We start from the raw sequence: 15,916 nt of genomic DNA, 5'->3' as shown, positions 1-15,916 counted from the left end.
ACCTGTGCATCTTCTGCTCTGTGGGAGAGGGGAGAAGAAAAAATGCCTGGAGTGGGTGGGGATTTTGATTATGCTGGCTGCTTTACAGAGGCAGCAAGAAGTATAGACAGTTCATAGAGATGAGGCCGATTCCCGTGAGGTGCTGACCTGTGGACACAACTCTCTGCAGTTTCTGCAATCAAAGCCAAGGTGTGATGCATTCAGATGATCTGGCGGCTCTCCTGTACAGTGACAGAGGGATCAGCAGAATATTCACAGGCAATAACCAGCTACTGGAAGGTTATCAGATTGGCTGCCATGCTGATTGTGTCAGGTGGACCTCACCACTGTAGATTCTTGCCAATGACCAAAAGCAAAGGAGGGTGATCCCACTTCCTCCCAAATCCCAAAGGTGGGCTAATGAGCTGCTGTAAATTGCCCCTAATGTGCAGGTAAGAGGTGTAATCCAGGGAGTTGGTGAGAATATGAGGAGAATAAAAAGTGAGAGTACTGCAGAACTGGTGTAAATGGAGAGCTGGTGTAACATTTGTTGCATCAAGGTGTAACACACGCAAAATGTTGGAGGAACTTATCAGGTCAGACAGCATCATGGTGAAAAATAAACAGTAAACGTTTTAGGCTGAGACCCTTCATCAGGACTCGGTTGACTGTTTATTCATAGGTGTTGAAGAAAAAGCTCGTTTATTTAATCTTTGCTAAAATTGCTCAGCCATCCCTTCTGCACCACACCTGTTCAATAGGCTTTGACGGCAGAAAATCAGAATTGTAACAGCTCAGGTCACTGAAGTCTTTACAGTGCACATGCTTTAATATTCATTAACTTGATGTTTTTAATTTGCTTTCTCATGTAGGTACTTCCTGAGCTGTGTTATCTCTGCTGTCCTTGGTTGTCTGATAATTATCACCATTTCAGGCTTTGTCTTTGTTGGATTCTTTTTAAATCCAAAACTGCTTCGAAGCAACCCAAAATTTGGATGTAAGTTTATTTGCTAAATTTTAATTTCAGTGATGTTATGTCTCGGATGCTTTGTACAACGCAAGTTATTTTGCTACCTGTTTTAATTGACTGTGTTTGAATGATGTGAGAATTCTTTCAGGAGTCGCTTCTATTTTGAATCTTTTTCTTGTGTGCTCACACAATTATGTTTATGAATAGAGATGTCTGATGTTTTTGCCTCCTTTTGGTAGGAGCCCAAGAGCATGTATAAAGACTCTGCAGTTCCATTGGCATATTTTAGCTAATTTTCCAGAGATGATTTCAGTTTCCCTATCAAGGGGTAGTGGTAGATACGGGTACAATACTGGCATTTGAACAACATTTAGAAAGGCACATGGATGATTGAAGGAGGGGAGGGTTAGATTGTGGTTAAGTAGTTGGCTCTGAAGAGCCTTTACTGTGCTGTAGTTTCTCTGAATCCCATGTTACAAGTGGGGCTGTATACTTACACAATACTTCCTCTTGCATTGAGCCATTTTATCAGTGAGGACAAAATAACGCACTGCCATTGTTTATTAGTTGTGGCTAACATTAGACTCTGGGGTTGGACAAGACTACTGCGGAAGAAACAACACAAATTGTCAGGTTTGACTTCTGGTCACTGTACTGTCGATCCATAAGATTTGGACACGAGTCACTGCTTTGAGTGGGTTAACAGTCACAGGCCAGTCTCTCCTTTGCCACACTCTCTCCAGTCCAAGGATGCGAAGATGACAAGAGGTGTTTCATGGTGCTGTGTTCCTCTGTGAGGCACATTTTCCCTGGCGCGTAAGGCTGAGGGATTAGGAAAGGGTTCAGCAGATGGGGCTATGAGGGAAATGGATGAAATTCAAGGATTGGGGATCATGGAAGAAATAGAAGCAGATGGGGGGGGGGATAATGGGCGCAAACATTGTGACTTAGTGGAAGTGCAGTAAAGGCTTTGGGAATACTGTACTTTAATGAGGTAGCCATGGTACTGCATCTTCCCACAATGCTTTGCAGGTGCTGAGCTTGGCAGCGCTGCACTCTGACCTGTGTGTTCCTGTGTCAGCTGACTGGAGGAACCCGGCAATAATTTTAAATTCAATTGACATTATACCAAATCTTATTCCCTCACCTTTCTGTGTGAATAAAAACTGACACTATTCTTTTGTTTCTTTTAAACATTTATTTTTTTCCTGATATAACTTCTGTATGAGCAAAACTTATTCTGTATCTCAATTTTTGGATACTGATTTGTGAAATCTGTAAGTGAATTTCTGTAACCTAAGTGGCTTGTAACCCAAATGCAAGGTCACCTGTACATGTCAAACAAAAAGAGGTTCATGCTGTGGGATCTTTATAAATTCCTCAAGATGGCAGCATCCATCAAAAGGCCTGCCATCACCCAAGACATGCCCTCTTCTCATTTTTACCATCAAGAAGGAGGTACAGGACACTGAAGATACATACTCAATGTTTCAGCTTTTTTCCCTTTGTTATAATATTTCTGAATGAACAATGAATCCAAGAACCCTCCCTCACTTTTTACACTACTTACATAATTTAATGATATAGGTAGCGAGACAGAGAGATATACTTACTACAGTACAGTGCAAAAGTCTTAGGCACATATGTATAGCTGGGGTGTCTGTACTGTAGTAAGCTTATATATTGCACTGCACTGCTGCCCCAAAAATAACAAATTTCATGACATATGTAAGTGATGATAAACCTGATTCTGAAGTGAGTCCCTACTGTGGACTGAGAGTGGGAAGGGGACAGGAAGAGGGGTATCATGTTTAGGAAAAGGGGTCGGGAGAGAGAAGAGAGCAGGAAGCATGAGGGAGATGTTCTGTAATGATCAAAAACCAATTGTTTGGGATCAAGTGACCTTGCCTGGTGTCTCAGGGCTAGGTATGTCTGCAGCCATGTCACCCCTGCCCCAGCACACCGGCACTGCCACCTGTACCACACCCCGCCTGCAGTGCTCCCCCCTCACCATTTCCAGCATCCTTTGCTCCTGTGGATTTACAAGTTTGCTCAGCACTCCATGTTGACAGGTACAGCCCTGTCCAACAGTGTTAGGCACCCTATTTACATAGTTCTAAATACAAAGCCTTTTGCGCAGTACTGTATATATACCTCATGTCAATTATAATTGTATAATGATGTATTGCAATGTACTCCAGTGATATTAAACCTGATTCAGATTCTTATGGAAATATTTCTTGGAGAGGAGCAGTGAGTTCTGTGGTTGGCCACTTTAAATTCAGACCATTATGTTTACAAAAGTAATGAGTGCATTCCAGCCTCATATAGGCACCACTTGTTAGTTCGGTTTGGGTAATGGAGACTCTCCCTTGCAGAATTCATAAGCGTGACCCTGAAATCCGATGCGGACTAAGAACTTGCTGTTAAGAAATTCATGTATGGGAAACATATAAGCAATTATATTCATCTCTCAGTCCTTTATGCATAGATAATAGGCCTGTCAGTTTGACGTCAGTGGTGGGTAATTAATGAAAAGTGTTCTTAGAGATGGTATATATAATTATCTGGATAGACAGGGTCTGATTAGGAATAGTCAACATGGATTTGTGTGTGGAAGGTCATGTTTGACATTTTGTCAAATGTTTGACAATTTGACAAAAATTGAATTTTTTGAAGAGGTTATGAGGAAAGTTGACGAGGATAAAGCAGTGGATGTTGTCTATATGGACTTCAGTAAGGCCTTTGACAAGGTTCCGCACGGAAGGTTAGTTAGGAAGGTTCAATCGTTAGGTATTAATATTGAAGTAGTAAAATAGATTCAACAGTGGCTAGATGGGAGATGCCAGAGAGTAGTGGTGGATAACTGTTTGTCAGGTTGGAGGCCGGTGACTAGTGGTGTGCCTGAGGGATCTGTATTGGGTCCAATGTTGTTTGTCATCTACATTAATGATCAGGATGATGGGGTGGTAAATTGGATTAATAAGTATGTGCAGGTGATATTAAGGTGGGTGGTGTTGTGGATAATGAAATAGGTTTTCAAAGCTTGCAGAAAGATTTAGGCCAGTTAGAAGAGTGGGCTGAACGATGGCTGATGGAGTTTAATGCTGATAAGTGTGAGGTGCTACATTTTGGTAGGAATAATCCAAATAGGACATACATGGTAAATGGTAGGGCATTGAAGAATGCAGCAGAACAGAGTGATCTAGGAATAATGGTGCATAGTTCCCTGAAGGTGGAATCCCATGTGGATAGGGTGGTGAAGAAATCTTTTGGTATGCTGGCCTTTATAAATCAGAGCATTGAGTATAGGAGTTGGATGTAATGTTAAAATTGTACAAGGCATTGGTGAGGCCGAATTTGGAGTATTGTGTACAGTTCTGGTCACCGAATTATAGGAAAGATATCAACAAAAGAGGGAGTACAGAGAAGATTTACTAGAATGTTACCTGGGCTTCAGCACCCAAGTTAGAGAGAAAGGTTGAAGAAGTTAGGTCTTTATTCTTTGGAGCATAGAAGGTTGAGGGGGGTCATGATAGAGGTATTTAAAATAATGAGGGGGATAGATAGAGTTGACTTGGATAGGTTTTTTTCATTGAGAGTAGGGGAGATTCAAACAAGAGGACATGACTTGAGAGTTAGGGGGCAAAATTTTAAGGGTAACACGAGGGGGAATTTCTTTACTCAGAGAGTGGTAGCTGTGTGGAATGAGCTTCCAGTAGAAGTAGTAGAGGCAGGTTCGGTATTGTCATTTAAAGTAAAATTGGATAGGTATATGGACAGGAAAGGAATGGAGCGTTATGGGCTGAGTGCGGGCCAGTGGGACTAGGTGAGAGTAAGCGTCGGCACGGACTAGAAGGGCCGAGATGGCCTGATTCCGTGCTGTAATTGTTATATGGTTATAATGTGGCTTTGTATTATGTAGCATAGACATCTGGATTGTTTTCTAGGAGCAGAACCCTATCTCCACCACGTCCCAACCAAATAACATAGGTTTGCCTGTATTCACCAGCTACAGATTTGGGAAAAAAACAGTTTGATCATCGATTCTAATGCATATTTATAATTTTCCAACTTTTTCCCACAATAAATGAGGTTCTGAACAGGCTCTCTTCTTGATAAGCTCCAATTTGCTTGTATTTGCTAGATGCAACAGTTCTACTTTGCCATAGGATTAAACATTCAAAAATTAGTATCAGTTCAAGGTTTTTTAAACACTTAGTTCCAATGACTTGATAATTTGAATAATTACTGTAAAGAAATATTTAAAATCCTGAATTGAAATTCTTAATTATGTTAATATTTTGTGTAAATGTGTTTTGAAATATTAATGGTAATCAATACACTTGGATCTTGATTTAAGTGTGTCTTGGAGATCCATATTATCTAAGGCAATAGGAGTTTCTGGCTTTCATGCAATTATGTGCAAGAACACTACATTATCAATTCTTTAGTATTTTTATACTCAGTTATTTCTCATAGTTAATAATTCCTTGACTCTAAACAGAAAATTGAAATATTATTTCATATTAGTGTATACAGTCTACCCTCCCCACAGTGACTAAAAAGCTTATGTCATGTTAGTGTATTTACTTTCTTTGAACATTTTTAAGTCCCACTAATTTTATTGCTCTGATGGAATTATTTTATCACTTTATGTACTTTATAAAAATTGTAAAGTCATTGATCTTTCAAAAAGCTTGAAATATTTAGTTATGTTTGTAGAAATGTGGATAAAAGGACGTGCATTTTAGATTAAGTTTGATAATTTTATACACCAAGCGCATTTCACAAAAGAAACAATAAGGACTTTCATCAAGTTTAAGTCGTTTTATGGAATCAGGCAGTCTGATTATCAATAGAGGTTCTGCTGCTCTGAATCTTCAGAATTATACCTTAAGCCCTTTTTAAAAAAAAAACGTAGACTGGGAAAGAACTGGTGGAACTTAAATCAAGTTTAAACTTGTACTCTTTATTCCAACAGTTGTAAATGATACAAATACCTGGCTTGTATTTCTGCCATATTTTTCCATTCATACAAATGCAACTACTATTCTTGGTCTCGCTGTGGTGACTATTGGACTAAGTGTGACTGCACTGATAGTTTTGTGCGAACTTCTGTTCTTCCACTTCTACATCAGTAAGTAATGTACAGAATGTCTGCTCCCGTTTTAATGTCAGTAAGATTCACCGCTAGTATACTGTTTTTTTAAAAAAGAAATTCAGACCTCTTTAAATTATGTCTTAAAGATTGTGTTACAAGGAAAAGATTGTTTAAAAGTTGAACTTGATCCGTTCTGTGCGATGGAAGGTATCTACTTTGACAGATCATAGAAAATATGACTGACGATAAAATAGGCTTAGCATATGGTTTTAACCACAGTCGAGCAGACTAATCCTACTTTCCCAATAGAGAACTCCATTTATTAAATAGAAAGTTGGTTTTCCTGGACTGTTCCTTGTAATTATCAGCAGCAGGGTACTGTTCCATAGTTTTAGTTTTACCACTTCTGTTCTGCTTCAAGGGTGCAGACCTCAAACCTTGCATTTCTTTTCATGAAGTAATTGAAAGGAAGATGGGTACTTTGTTAATCTCACCCAGAGGGCAGCATAAATGTAATATTTAACTGGATTACTAATCTAGATGAATGTCAGGGTGGAGAATTGTCTCTACCAAAGAAGGTGTAATGCGCTCCTTGCCTCAGTCTACAGGTCATCCTTGGGCAAGGTGTAGCACCTGCTTAGAGCTCCACCCCCCCCCCCCCCCACTCCAAGATCAGGGTGACATGAAGCCATGAAGCCATGGGAGCAGGTGCTGGAAGATCATATGAGCAGCTGGTGCATATCATAAGTCCTGGTTATGTGACCGCTGACACCAGGCAACCTCTGAAGAATATTGATAATGGTTGGGGTCATCTGTCTTGTAAAGAAACTGCCCAGAAGGGTGCAATGGCAAAGCATGTCTAAAAAAAAATCTACCAAGGACAATTGTGGTCATAGAAAGATTATGATGCCACAGGTCATATGACACAGCACAGAATAAGTGAACGAACAAACGAAACTAATCTTGAAGTTTGATGCCTGACCAAAGACAGTTAATCGTTCCTGATTCTGACAGGACAGGTTCAAATCTTGGAACAGATTCAAAGAATATAGAAATGAAGGTAAATAGAAATGGCCTTTGCTGTTCTCATACACATTCAATTGACCTTCAGATCATTTATGTTTCATAGTTCCGTAGCTCTTGGTTGTATTCAGATTACAAAGCCAGTTCATTATTAGCAAAGTGGACATTCTGAGATTGAATTTTTTTCAAATAAAGAAATTGATGTGTCATAGAAATCAAAATATAGTAATTGAAGACAATAAGACAGAGAAGCAGAATTAGGCCATTCAGCTAATGAGTCTGCTTGCCTTTGTATCATCACTGATTTATTTTCCATCTCAACCCAATTTTCCTGCTTTCTCTCCATAACCTTTGATGCTCCGACTAATCGAGAACCATCAAACTACACTTTAAATATGTCCATCGACCTGGCCTCCATAGCCATCTGGTGAGGCTACCCAGAAGGAATATGAGTTGTTGCTTCTCCAGTCTGAGAGTGGCCTCAGGACAGTATGTGAGGCCATGGTCTGATATGTCGGAATGGGAATGGGAAGTCAAATTGAAATGTGTTCCCACGGGAAATCCCATCTTTTTGTGGCAGATGGAGTGAAAGTGCTCATCGAGTGGCCACTCAGTCTACATTGACTCTCACCAATGTAGAGGAGGCGTCACCAGGAGCACCAGATACAGTAGATGACCCTGACAGATTTGCAGGTGAAACGTCGCCTCACTTGGAAGGAATGTTTGGGACTCTAAATGGAGGTGAAGGAGGAGGTAGGGGCAAGTGTAGAACTGGTCACACTTGCAGGCATAAGTGCCAGGAAGAAGATGAGTGGGGAGTAGTAAGTGCCCCAGGGAATCATGTAGAGAGAGATCCCTGTAGAAAATGGAGAGTTGGGAGAGGTAAAGATGTGCCTAGTGCTCGGATCATGTTGAAGAGGGCAGAAGTTAGGGAGAATGATGTGATGGATATGGAAAAGCATATATTCTTTGTACCATTGTAAAGGGGATTTCTTCTTTTTCTTTGTAATGTCCAGCCCCAAAGGGGCGGAGGCGTGGGCGGAGCGGACCTCTCAGTTGTTGGGTGAGTGGCAGTGCTTGGCTGAGGGAAAGCGACAGGGATTGGTTGGAAGTTTGAGTAGGCGGACTGGTGGCGTTGTTAGAACTGTCGGGTACAATTACCTCGGGGTGACAGCTGTCAGTTATGTGAAAGTGTGGGAAAATGCGTGTGGCTTGACTGGAAGTCAAATGCCGCAGCTGGGGGGGCTTATCATATCCGTGGCAGGAGGTTGGTGGAAAGTTTTTAGGGTATCCCTTTTGGCTAGGGGGGCTGATAAATTGCTTGCGGTGCCAAGGGGATCTGTCAAGGGTATCACCTCTTCCCTCAGTTGTTCAGTTGATCCGAGAGGTGTCAGGGAACATGGAGGAGACCCAGTGGGGGAACGGCTTGGGGTCTCTGGGGGAGCACATTCCCAGCAATGTACCAAAGAACTCCCGAAAGGAACAGACCCTATTCCTGAAGGCTTAGAGGGACCACACGCACAGGTGTTGTTACGGATGGATGGAAGTCAAGTTAAAGCCATCCTCGGCACCGGGGCGCCGGTTAAGTTGCTGTACAGTTTGTTTTATAACCGTTATTGGAAGCATTTACCCTTGACGACATTGAGGGCACTGGAGATTTGGGGTACCACTGCCGGTGATTATCCAGACGACAGTTGTTGGTCAGTGAAAATGGAGTTCTTAGAGGTAAATGTAGAGGGGGCTGAGGTTCATGAATCATTAATGCTGATGTGTCCGGACACCGTTGAGACGGGCAGCGTTTCGGTTCTGGAGAGAACCAGTATCCTGCTGGTGCTCTTGGGGGCCTGCCCGGAGGAGGCGGATGAGAGCTGTTTGGAGGCATTGTCGATGCACCCAGAGTTTCGAGCTGCTTGTGCGGATGTGTGTAGCAACATTGGGCCAGTACCGAATTCAAACAAGAGCCGGTGGTGGTACGGCCTGGGGAAAGTATCTGAGGGTGAGACCCTCTTAGTGGACGCTGCGAAATACCACGAGGGAGGGGAGTTGACCGCTGAAGACACCTCGGTGAGAGAGAGGTTGCGGCGACTGGCCCCTGAAGCCGTGGAAGATGTAGGTAGCGTGTGTGTGGATTATATTGCGCTGAAGAGGTGCACGGTCAGTGACCAGAATATGGCCCTGAGGGCCGAAGAGGCGATGGCCTATCTGAGTGGTGCGAAGTGGTTTAAGGTGCTGGATCTGAGGAGTGGATGTTGCCAGATCCCGATGAGTGGAGCCGACAAGGAGAAGACAATAGGTGCAGAAGTCGACCATTCGGCCCTTTGAGCCTGCACCGCCATTTTGAGATCATGGCTGATCATCTACTATCAATACCCGGTTCCTGCCTTGTCCCCATATCCCTTGATTCCCCTATTCATAAGATACCTATCTAGCTCCTTCTTGAAAGCATCCAGAGAATTGGCCTCCACTACCTTCCGAGGAAGTGCATTCCAGACCCCCACAACTCTCTGGGAGAAGAAGTTTTTCCTTAACTCTGTCCTAAATGACCTACCCCTTATTCTCAAACCATGCCCTCTGGTACTGGACTCTCCCAGCATCTGGAACATATTTCCTGCCTCTATCTTGTCCAATCCCTTAATAATCTTATATGTTTCAATCAGATCCCCTCTCAATCTCCTTAATTCCAGCATGTAGAAGCCCAGACTCTCTAACCTCTCTGCGTAAGACAGTCCAGACATCCCAGGAATTAACCTCGTGAATCTACGCTGCACTTCCTCTACAGCCAGGATGTCCTTCCTTAACCCTGGAGACCAAAACTGTACAAAGTACTCCAGGTGTGGTCTCACCAGGGCTCTGTACAAATGCAAGAGGATTTCCTTGCTCTTGTACTCAATTCCCATTGTAATAAAGGCCAACATTCTATTAGCCTTCTTCACTGCCTGCTGCACTTGCATCAGTGACTGATGAACAAGGACTCTTAGATCTCTTTGTATTTCTCCCTTACCTAACTCTACACTGTTCAGATAATAATCTGCCTTCCTGTTCTTACTCCCAAAGTGGATAACCTCACACTTATTCACATTTAACGTCATCTGCCAAGTATATGCCTACTCACCCAGCCTATCCAAGTCACCCTGAATTCTCCTAACATCCTCATCACATGTCGCACTGACACCCAGCTTAGTATCATCAGCAAATTTGCTGATGTTATTCTCAATACCTTCATCTACATCGTTGACGTAAGTTGCAAACAGCTGTGGTCCCAATACCGAGCCCTGTGGCACCCCACTAGTCACTACCTGCCATTCCGAGAAACACCCATTCACCGCTACCCTTTGCTTTCTATCTGCCAACCAGTTTTCTATCCATGTCAATGTCTTCCCCCCGATGCCCTGAGCTTTGATTTTACCCACCGATCTCCTATGTGGGACCTTATCAAATGCCTTCTGAAAATCGAGGTACACTACATCCACTGGATCTCCCCCATCTAACTTCCTGGTTACATCCTCGAAAAACTCCAGCAGATTAGTCAAGCATGATTTACCCTTGGTAAATCCATGCTGGCTCGGCCCAATCCTATCACTGCTATCTAGATATGCCACTGTTTCATCCTTAGTAATGGACTCTAGCATCTTCCCCACCACCGATGTCAGGCTGACAGGTCGATAGTTCTCTGTTTTCTCCCTCCCTCCTTTCTTAAAAAGTGGGAAAACATTAGCCATTCTCCAATTCTCAGGAACTGATCCTGAATCTAAGGAACATTGGAAAATGATTACCAATGCACCCGCAATTTCCAGGGTCACCTCCTTTAGTACCCTAGGATGCAGACCATCTGGATCTGGGGATTTGTCAGCCTTCAGTCCCATCAGTCTACTCATCACCATTTTCTTCCTAATGTCAATCTGTTTCATTTCCTCTGTTACCCTATGTTCTTGGCCCATCCATACATCTGGGAGATTGCTTGTGTCTTCCTTAGTGAAAACAGATCTAAAGTACTCATTAAATTCTTATGCCATTTCTCTGTTTCCCATAACAATTTCACCCAATTCATTCTTCAAGGGCCCAACATTGTTCTTAACTATCTTCTTTCTCTTCACATACCTAAAAAAAGCTTTTGCTATCTTCCTTTATATTCCTGGCTAGCTTGCGTTCGTGCCTCATTTTTTCTCCCCATATTGCCTTTTTAGTTAAGTTCTGATGTTCCTTAAAATCTTCCCAATCATCTGTCCTCCCACTCACCTTAGCTCTGTCATACTTACTTTTTTTTAATGCTATGCAATCTCTTACTTCTTTTGTCAACCACTGTGGCCCCTTTCCCCCCTCCTTCCTTCTGTGGGGGATGAACTGATTTTGCACCTTGTGCATTATTCCCAAGAATACCTGCCATTGCTGTTCCACTGTCTTTTCTCCTAGGCTATCCATCCAGTTAACTTTGGCCAGCTCCTTCCCCATGGCTCCATAGTTTCCCCTGTTCAATTGCAACACTGACACCTCCGAGCTGCCCTTATCCTTCTCAAATTGCAGATAAAAACTTATCATATTATGATCACTACCTCCTAATGGCTCCTTTACTGCAAGATCGCTTATCAAATCCTGTTCATTACATAACACTAAATGCAGAATAGTCTTGTCCCTGGTCAGCTCTCGTACAAGCTGTTCCAAGAATGCATCCCGTAGGCACTCTACAAACTCCCTATCCTGTGGTCCAGCACCAACCTGATTCTCCCAGTTCATCTGCATGTTGAAATCCCCCATAACTACTGCGACATTACCTTTGCCACGTGCCAATGTTAACTCCCTATTCAACTTATAAGTTCCGTTATAAGTTCCCTAGGAGTCTTCCGGTCCAAAACGATGCCACAGGGCATATCCGGAGCCCTTGCAACCTTCCTGCGGGGTATGTGGAAGACCATGGGGGATGTGGAGGCGTTTGGAGTTTTGGCGTATGTGGATGATCTCTTGGTATTTGGATTTGCCTCAGGAGAATATGAAGTGAGGTCGTTGCAGGAGCGGCTGAGAACTACAGAGTTAAAGTGTTTTCTGGACACGTGCCAGGGCTGGCGAAGGTCGCAGCTAGTGAGTAACTGTCTCTACGGAATGAAGTTTGAAATGAAGACGGAGAGACTGGAAAAAGTTGATCTGGAAGAAGTCATGAGGAAGAAAAAGCTGGAGAGAAGTGCAGTGAATACTGAACTGGAGGCTGACCAATCTTGAACTGCTGCTTTTCAGGTCGGGTGGAAGAAGCTGTTGGAGTAACTGTGTCCCAGATTGAGATGGCCGGGATGCGTGAGTCAGAACTGCTGAGCCTGTGGCGAGATTTGCAGGGGCCAGAGAAGAAGCTGATATCTCAATTGCAGGAGGCTGAAGAGACTGCAGGAGCAGTGCAGGCCACGTGTTTCCATTTGGAGAAGTTCAAACAGCAGCTACCGATAGCAGAAATGAGGACGAATACAGATTCGATGGATGATGTGCTAGATGTGTGGTACATGCTGCCTTTTGCTGACTTTCCCTCGATTGAGGACGAGACCTTTGGCCCTTCTCCCACTGAGTCATGTGTAGTGGGGAGGGTTAGCTGTGTGCAGTGGGTGGCATGAGTGAGAGGTTGAGAGAGGAATTGGTAGCGGGCCCGAGGTATCCCCAGTTGTGTCCGAGCCTGAAGGGTTTAGGTGAGGGGGTACGGAGGTCTCAGAAGGGTTAGGGAACTCCCAGATAGTTGGCCTATGTAGCGCCTGAGGAACAGGGCATGAGGTTTACTGTGTGGGGAGGCGATGTCACTGTTTGTGCTTGGGTTAGGGTGTGTTGTCAGGAAAGGTGGCGAGTTATTTAATAGTCATGAGGACATGACTTTTATTTGGTGGGGGGAGAGTGTAAAGGGGATTTCTTCTTTTTCTTTGTTACTGTGTATGTAATCAAAATGGCTTCTTTATTTTGTTAAAAGTAGGAATGCTTCTTTGTTGCGAGAGAGTGCTGGAAGCTTGTTTGGATTAAAATTTACTGATAACGAGAATTGTATTCCTTTGTAAACCAATTGAGATTAATGTTGTTCTTTCTTCTGAGTCTGTAAGCTATTGTTGGCGGGCTTTTGGGGAGATCGACGCGAGGGGTTGAGAGAGATAGGAGACGATGCTGTAAACTGGGCGAGGAACGGACCTAAAGCAGGGGTCCAAGGCCTGGAGGTACCCCGAGGAGAGGAGATGAAGCTAGATGTGCTTGGTTGACCACTTCGGATGGTCCTATGCTGCGAGTCGAGGAGATCGAATGGTGGCCAGAAGACTTCAGTAATTGAGCTCCAACGGTTGTGCACGAAGTGGTTTGGACTTTGATAAGTTTGGCGCCTTTTCTTTATTTTTTTTCTTCATATATACTGTATCGTTATTAATCACTTAGTTATAGTAACCTTTATATATTGTACTCATTTAATCGCATATGGTGTACTGTCTGTTTTTGGGGGAGGTGGGGACATCACACAGCATCCACACAAGCTGATTACCTAGTTTGGCGGGGCCAAAGGCTGCTCCCCCTAGACGAGAACGAGCTGAGCGAGCCTGAGGCGACCCAGGGGGTTACATTTACAGCCTTGGATTATAACTTGAAGACAATTGAATAATTCTAGAATGCACTAGCTGTGGTAATTATAGAAATAAAAGTTTTATCTTAGAAAGGTTGTTGGATCCAACCTGATGACATGGGCATTAATGTCTCTAACCTATGGAAATTTCTCCTGCTTTCCCATCACTCTTCCATTCCCCAATCTGGCTCCCCGTTGCCCCTTCTTTTCTCCTCACCTGCCCATTACCTCCCTCTGGTGTCCTTTCTCCTATAGTCCACTGCCCTCTCCGATCAGAGTCCGTTTGCCTTTAGCTCTTCCATCTGTCACCTCTGATCTCTTTGTCTATCATTACCCTTCCCCAACCCATTTACTCTCTCCCTCCCCTTGTTTCACCTATCATCCCCCACCATTGCCTTTTTGTTTATCAAGATACACCACATGCATGTGTGCCAATTCTCCATCCATAAGCATATAACTGGAAAATATCTTGCTAATGTTCCACCTAATTGCAGAAACGATACATGCATCCAAAACCACTGATATATTGCATAGTAGCAAAAATGAACGTTTTAGCATTTATCAAATAAACTTCTCAATGTTTTCATGATAAAAGTCGGTTCTAATGGTGTTCAGCATTAAAAAATATATTTTGATTTTCTAAAGTCTCAAAAGCTCTTAAAACATTTTACATATATTTTTCAGTTTGTTATCTTAATAAATTTTACTTCTAAATTTGATTCTCATTTATGTACAAAGCCCACAACTAACATGCAAAATGAATTTAATATTATTACTCATCTTGCAAGATGTTGTTAGAGATTCAGTGTAGAATTTGCAGGTGTCACATAACTTGGATATGTTCTTTATCTGACAGTGTGGAAACAAATAAGCACTTATGAATATATACTTTTCCGCCGTGAACAGAAAGTGTCGAAAGTTTCACCACAAAATGATCATGACATAGAAGCTTTACGATGGAAGTCTAATCAGGTAGCAAGGTGTCAGTTTTCTATATGTGATACGTGCATTTTATAACTTCTGATACTGTCCTGCGCCTGTTCAGAAAACTTTGCTTTATGTTCTCAGATTAAGCTGATTAAGATATTGACAGTGGATTGTGAATCTTGAGAGAGTGGCAGAAACAGGAAGTATTTTGTATGTAGAGAAATGAATAGAAGTTAATAGATTCTAACTAATAAAATGACATGGGCTGGAATTTAGGATATAAATAGTCTAGGAAGATTTGAGTAAAAGTAAAAAGTGGTAACGTGGAGGTCTACTAAGCATTGAGACATCATGCTAAGAAACATGAAAACATGTAGAGTACATCTGTGCTCCAGTATTGGACAATGAGGAAGGTTGACAAATGATTCAGCAGGATCTTAACCAGTCAGGAATATTGTCAGAGAAATGATGGGTGGACCTTCAGCTGGACCTATGTGAGGTGCTACACTTTGTGAGTTTGCACATAAGATGAAGGTATAGAGTTTTTAGGAGGATTCTTAACAGCATTGATTTACAGAGGCATTTTGGAGTATGTTCATAGCTCCCTGAAAGTGGCACCTATCGTAAGAAGGCGATAAAGCAGGCACGACATATTTGCCTTTGTCAGTAGTGGTGTTCAGTGTAAAAGTGGTGAAGTCATTTTGCAGCTGGTGTGCTACAATTTGGAGATTTGTGTGCAGTTGTGCTTGCTTCATTTCAAGAAGGATGTAGAGGCTTTGAACAGGGTACAGAAGAGTTCACCAGGATGTTGTCTGGATTAAAGAGATCAGCTGTAAGGAGAGGATAAACAAGCTTGGACTTTTTTATTTGTACTGTCAGAGGCTGAAGGGAAGACCTGACTGAAGTATGTAGTCTGAATGGAATGACGTGTTGGTATGGCACTGATGCAAAAGTGTTGCATTGTATCTTAGTACATGGGGCAATAATAAATCAATTTCCAATGTAAATTTGTGAAGCATAGATAATTTAGATAGTCAGAAGCATAAGGGAGGTCTACAGTTGCTAGAAATCCTGAACAACTGATGCACCATCAATAACTCTCTGAGACGTGAGGCGAGATATCGGCTGGAAGAAAGAACAAGCAGCAATTGACCACCATGCTACATCCTGGAGACTGAGGGCAGGTCTCAGGCCTCAATCACCTTTATACCAGGGTCTGTGGGAAGAGCCACGGTCAGTGGGAGGAGCCACAGGAGCAGTCAGCGGGGGGGGGGGGGGGGGGCGTGTCCAGACAGGTATATGTAGTTCACCACGACAACACACAGAGTTCTGGAGGAACTCAGTAGGT

At 42.9% G+C, this 15,916-nt stretch overlaps 1 protein-coding gene across 2 annotated transcripts in view; it reads left to right on the top strand.

Moving 5' to 3' along the window:
- The window catches only part of LOC140740549 (palmitoyltransferase ZDHHC1-like), a 50,278-nt gene that overhangs the window by 17,256 nt on the left and 17,106 nt on the right, over nt 1-15,916 (top strand). For both annotated transcript variants that reach the window (XM_073069801.1, XM_073069800.1), the window contains exons 5-7: nt 852-976; nt 5,934-6,089; nt 14,498-14,613. In XM_073069801.1, the coding sequence (XP_072925902.1) occupies nt 852-976; nt 5,934-6,089; nt 14,498-14,613 (397 nt within the window). The remainder of the gene's footprint in view (nt 1-851; nt 977-5,933; nt 6,090-14,497; nt 14,614-15,916) is intronic.

This window comes from Hemitrygon akajei, chromosome 17, assembly GCF_048418815.1.
Source record: "Hemitrygon akajei chromosome 17, sHemAka1.3, whole genome shotgun sequence".
Classification (NCBI taxonomy): domain Eukaryota; kingdom Metazoa; phylum Chordata; class Chondrichthyes; order Myliobatiformes; family Dasyatidae; genus Hemitrygon; species Hemitrygon akajei.
The sequence above is the reverse complement of the archived record's forward strand: the minus strand, read 5'-3'. Positions and strand labels throughout refer to the sequence as shown.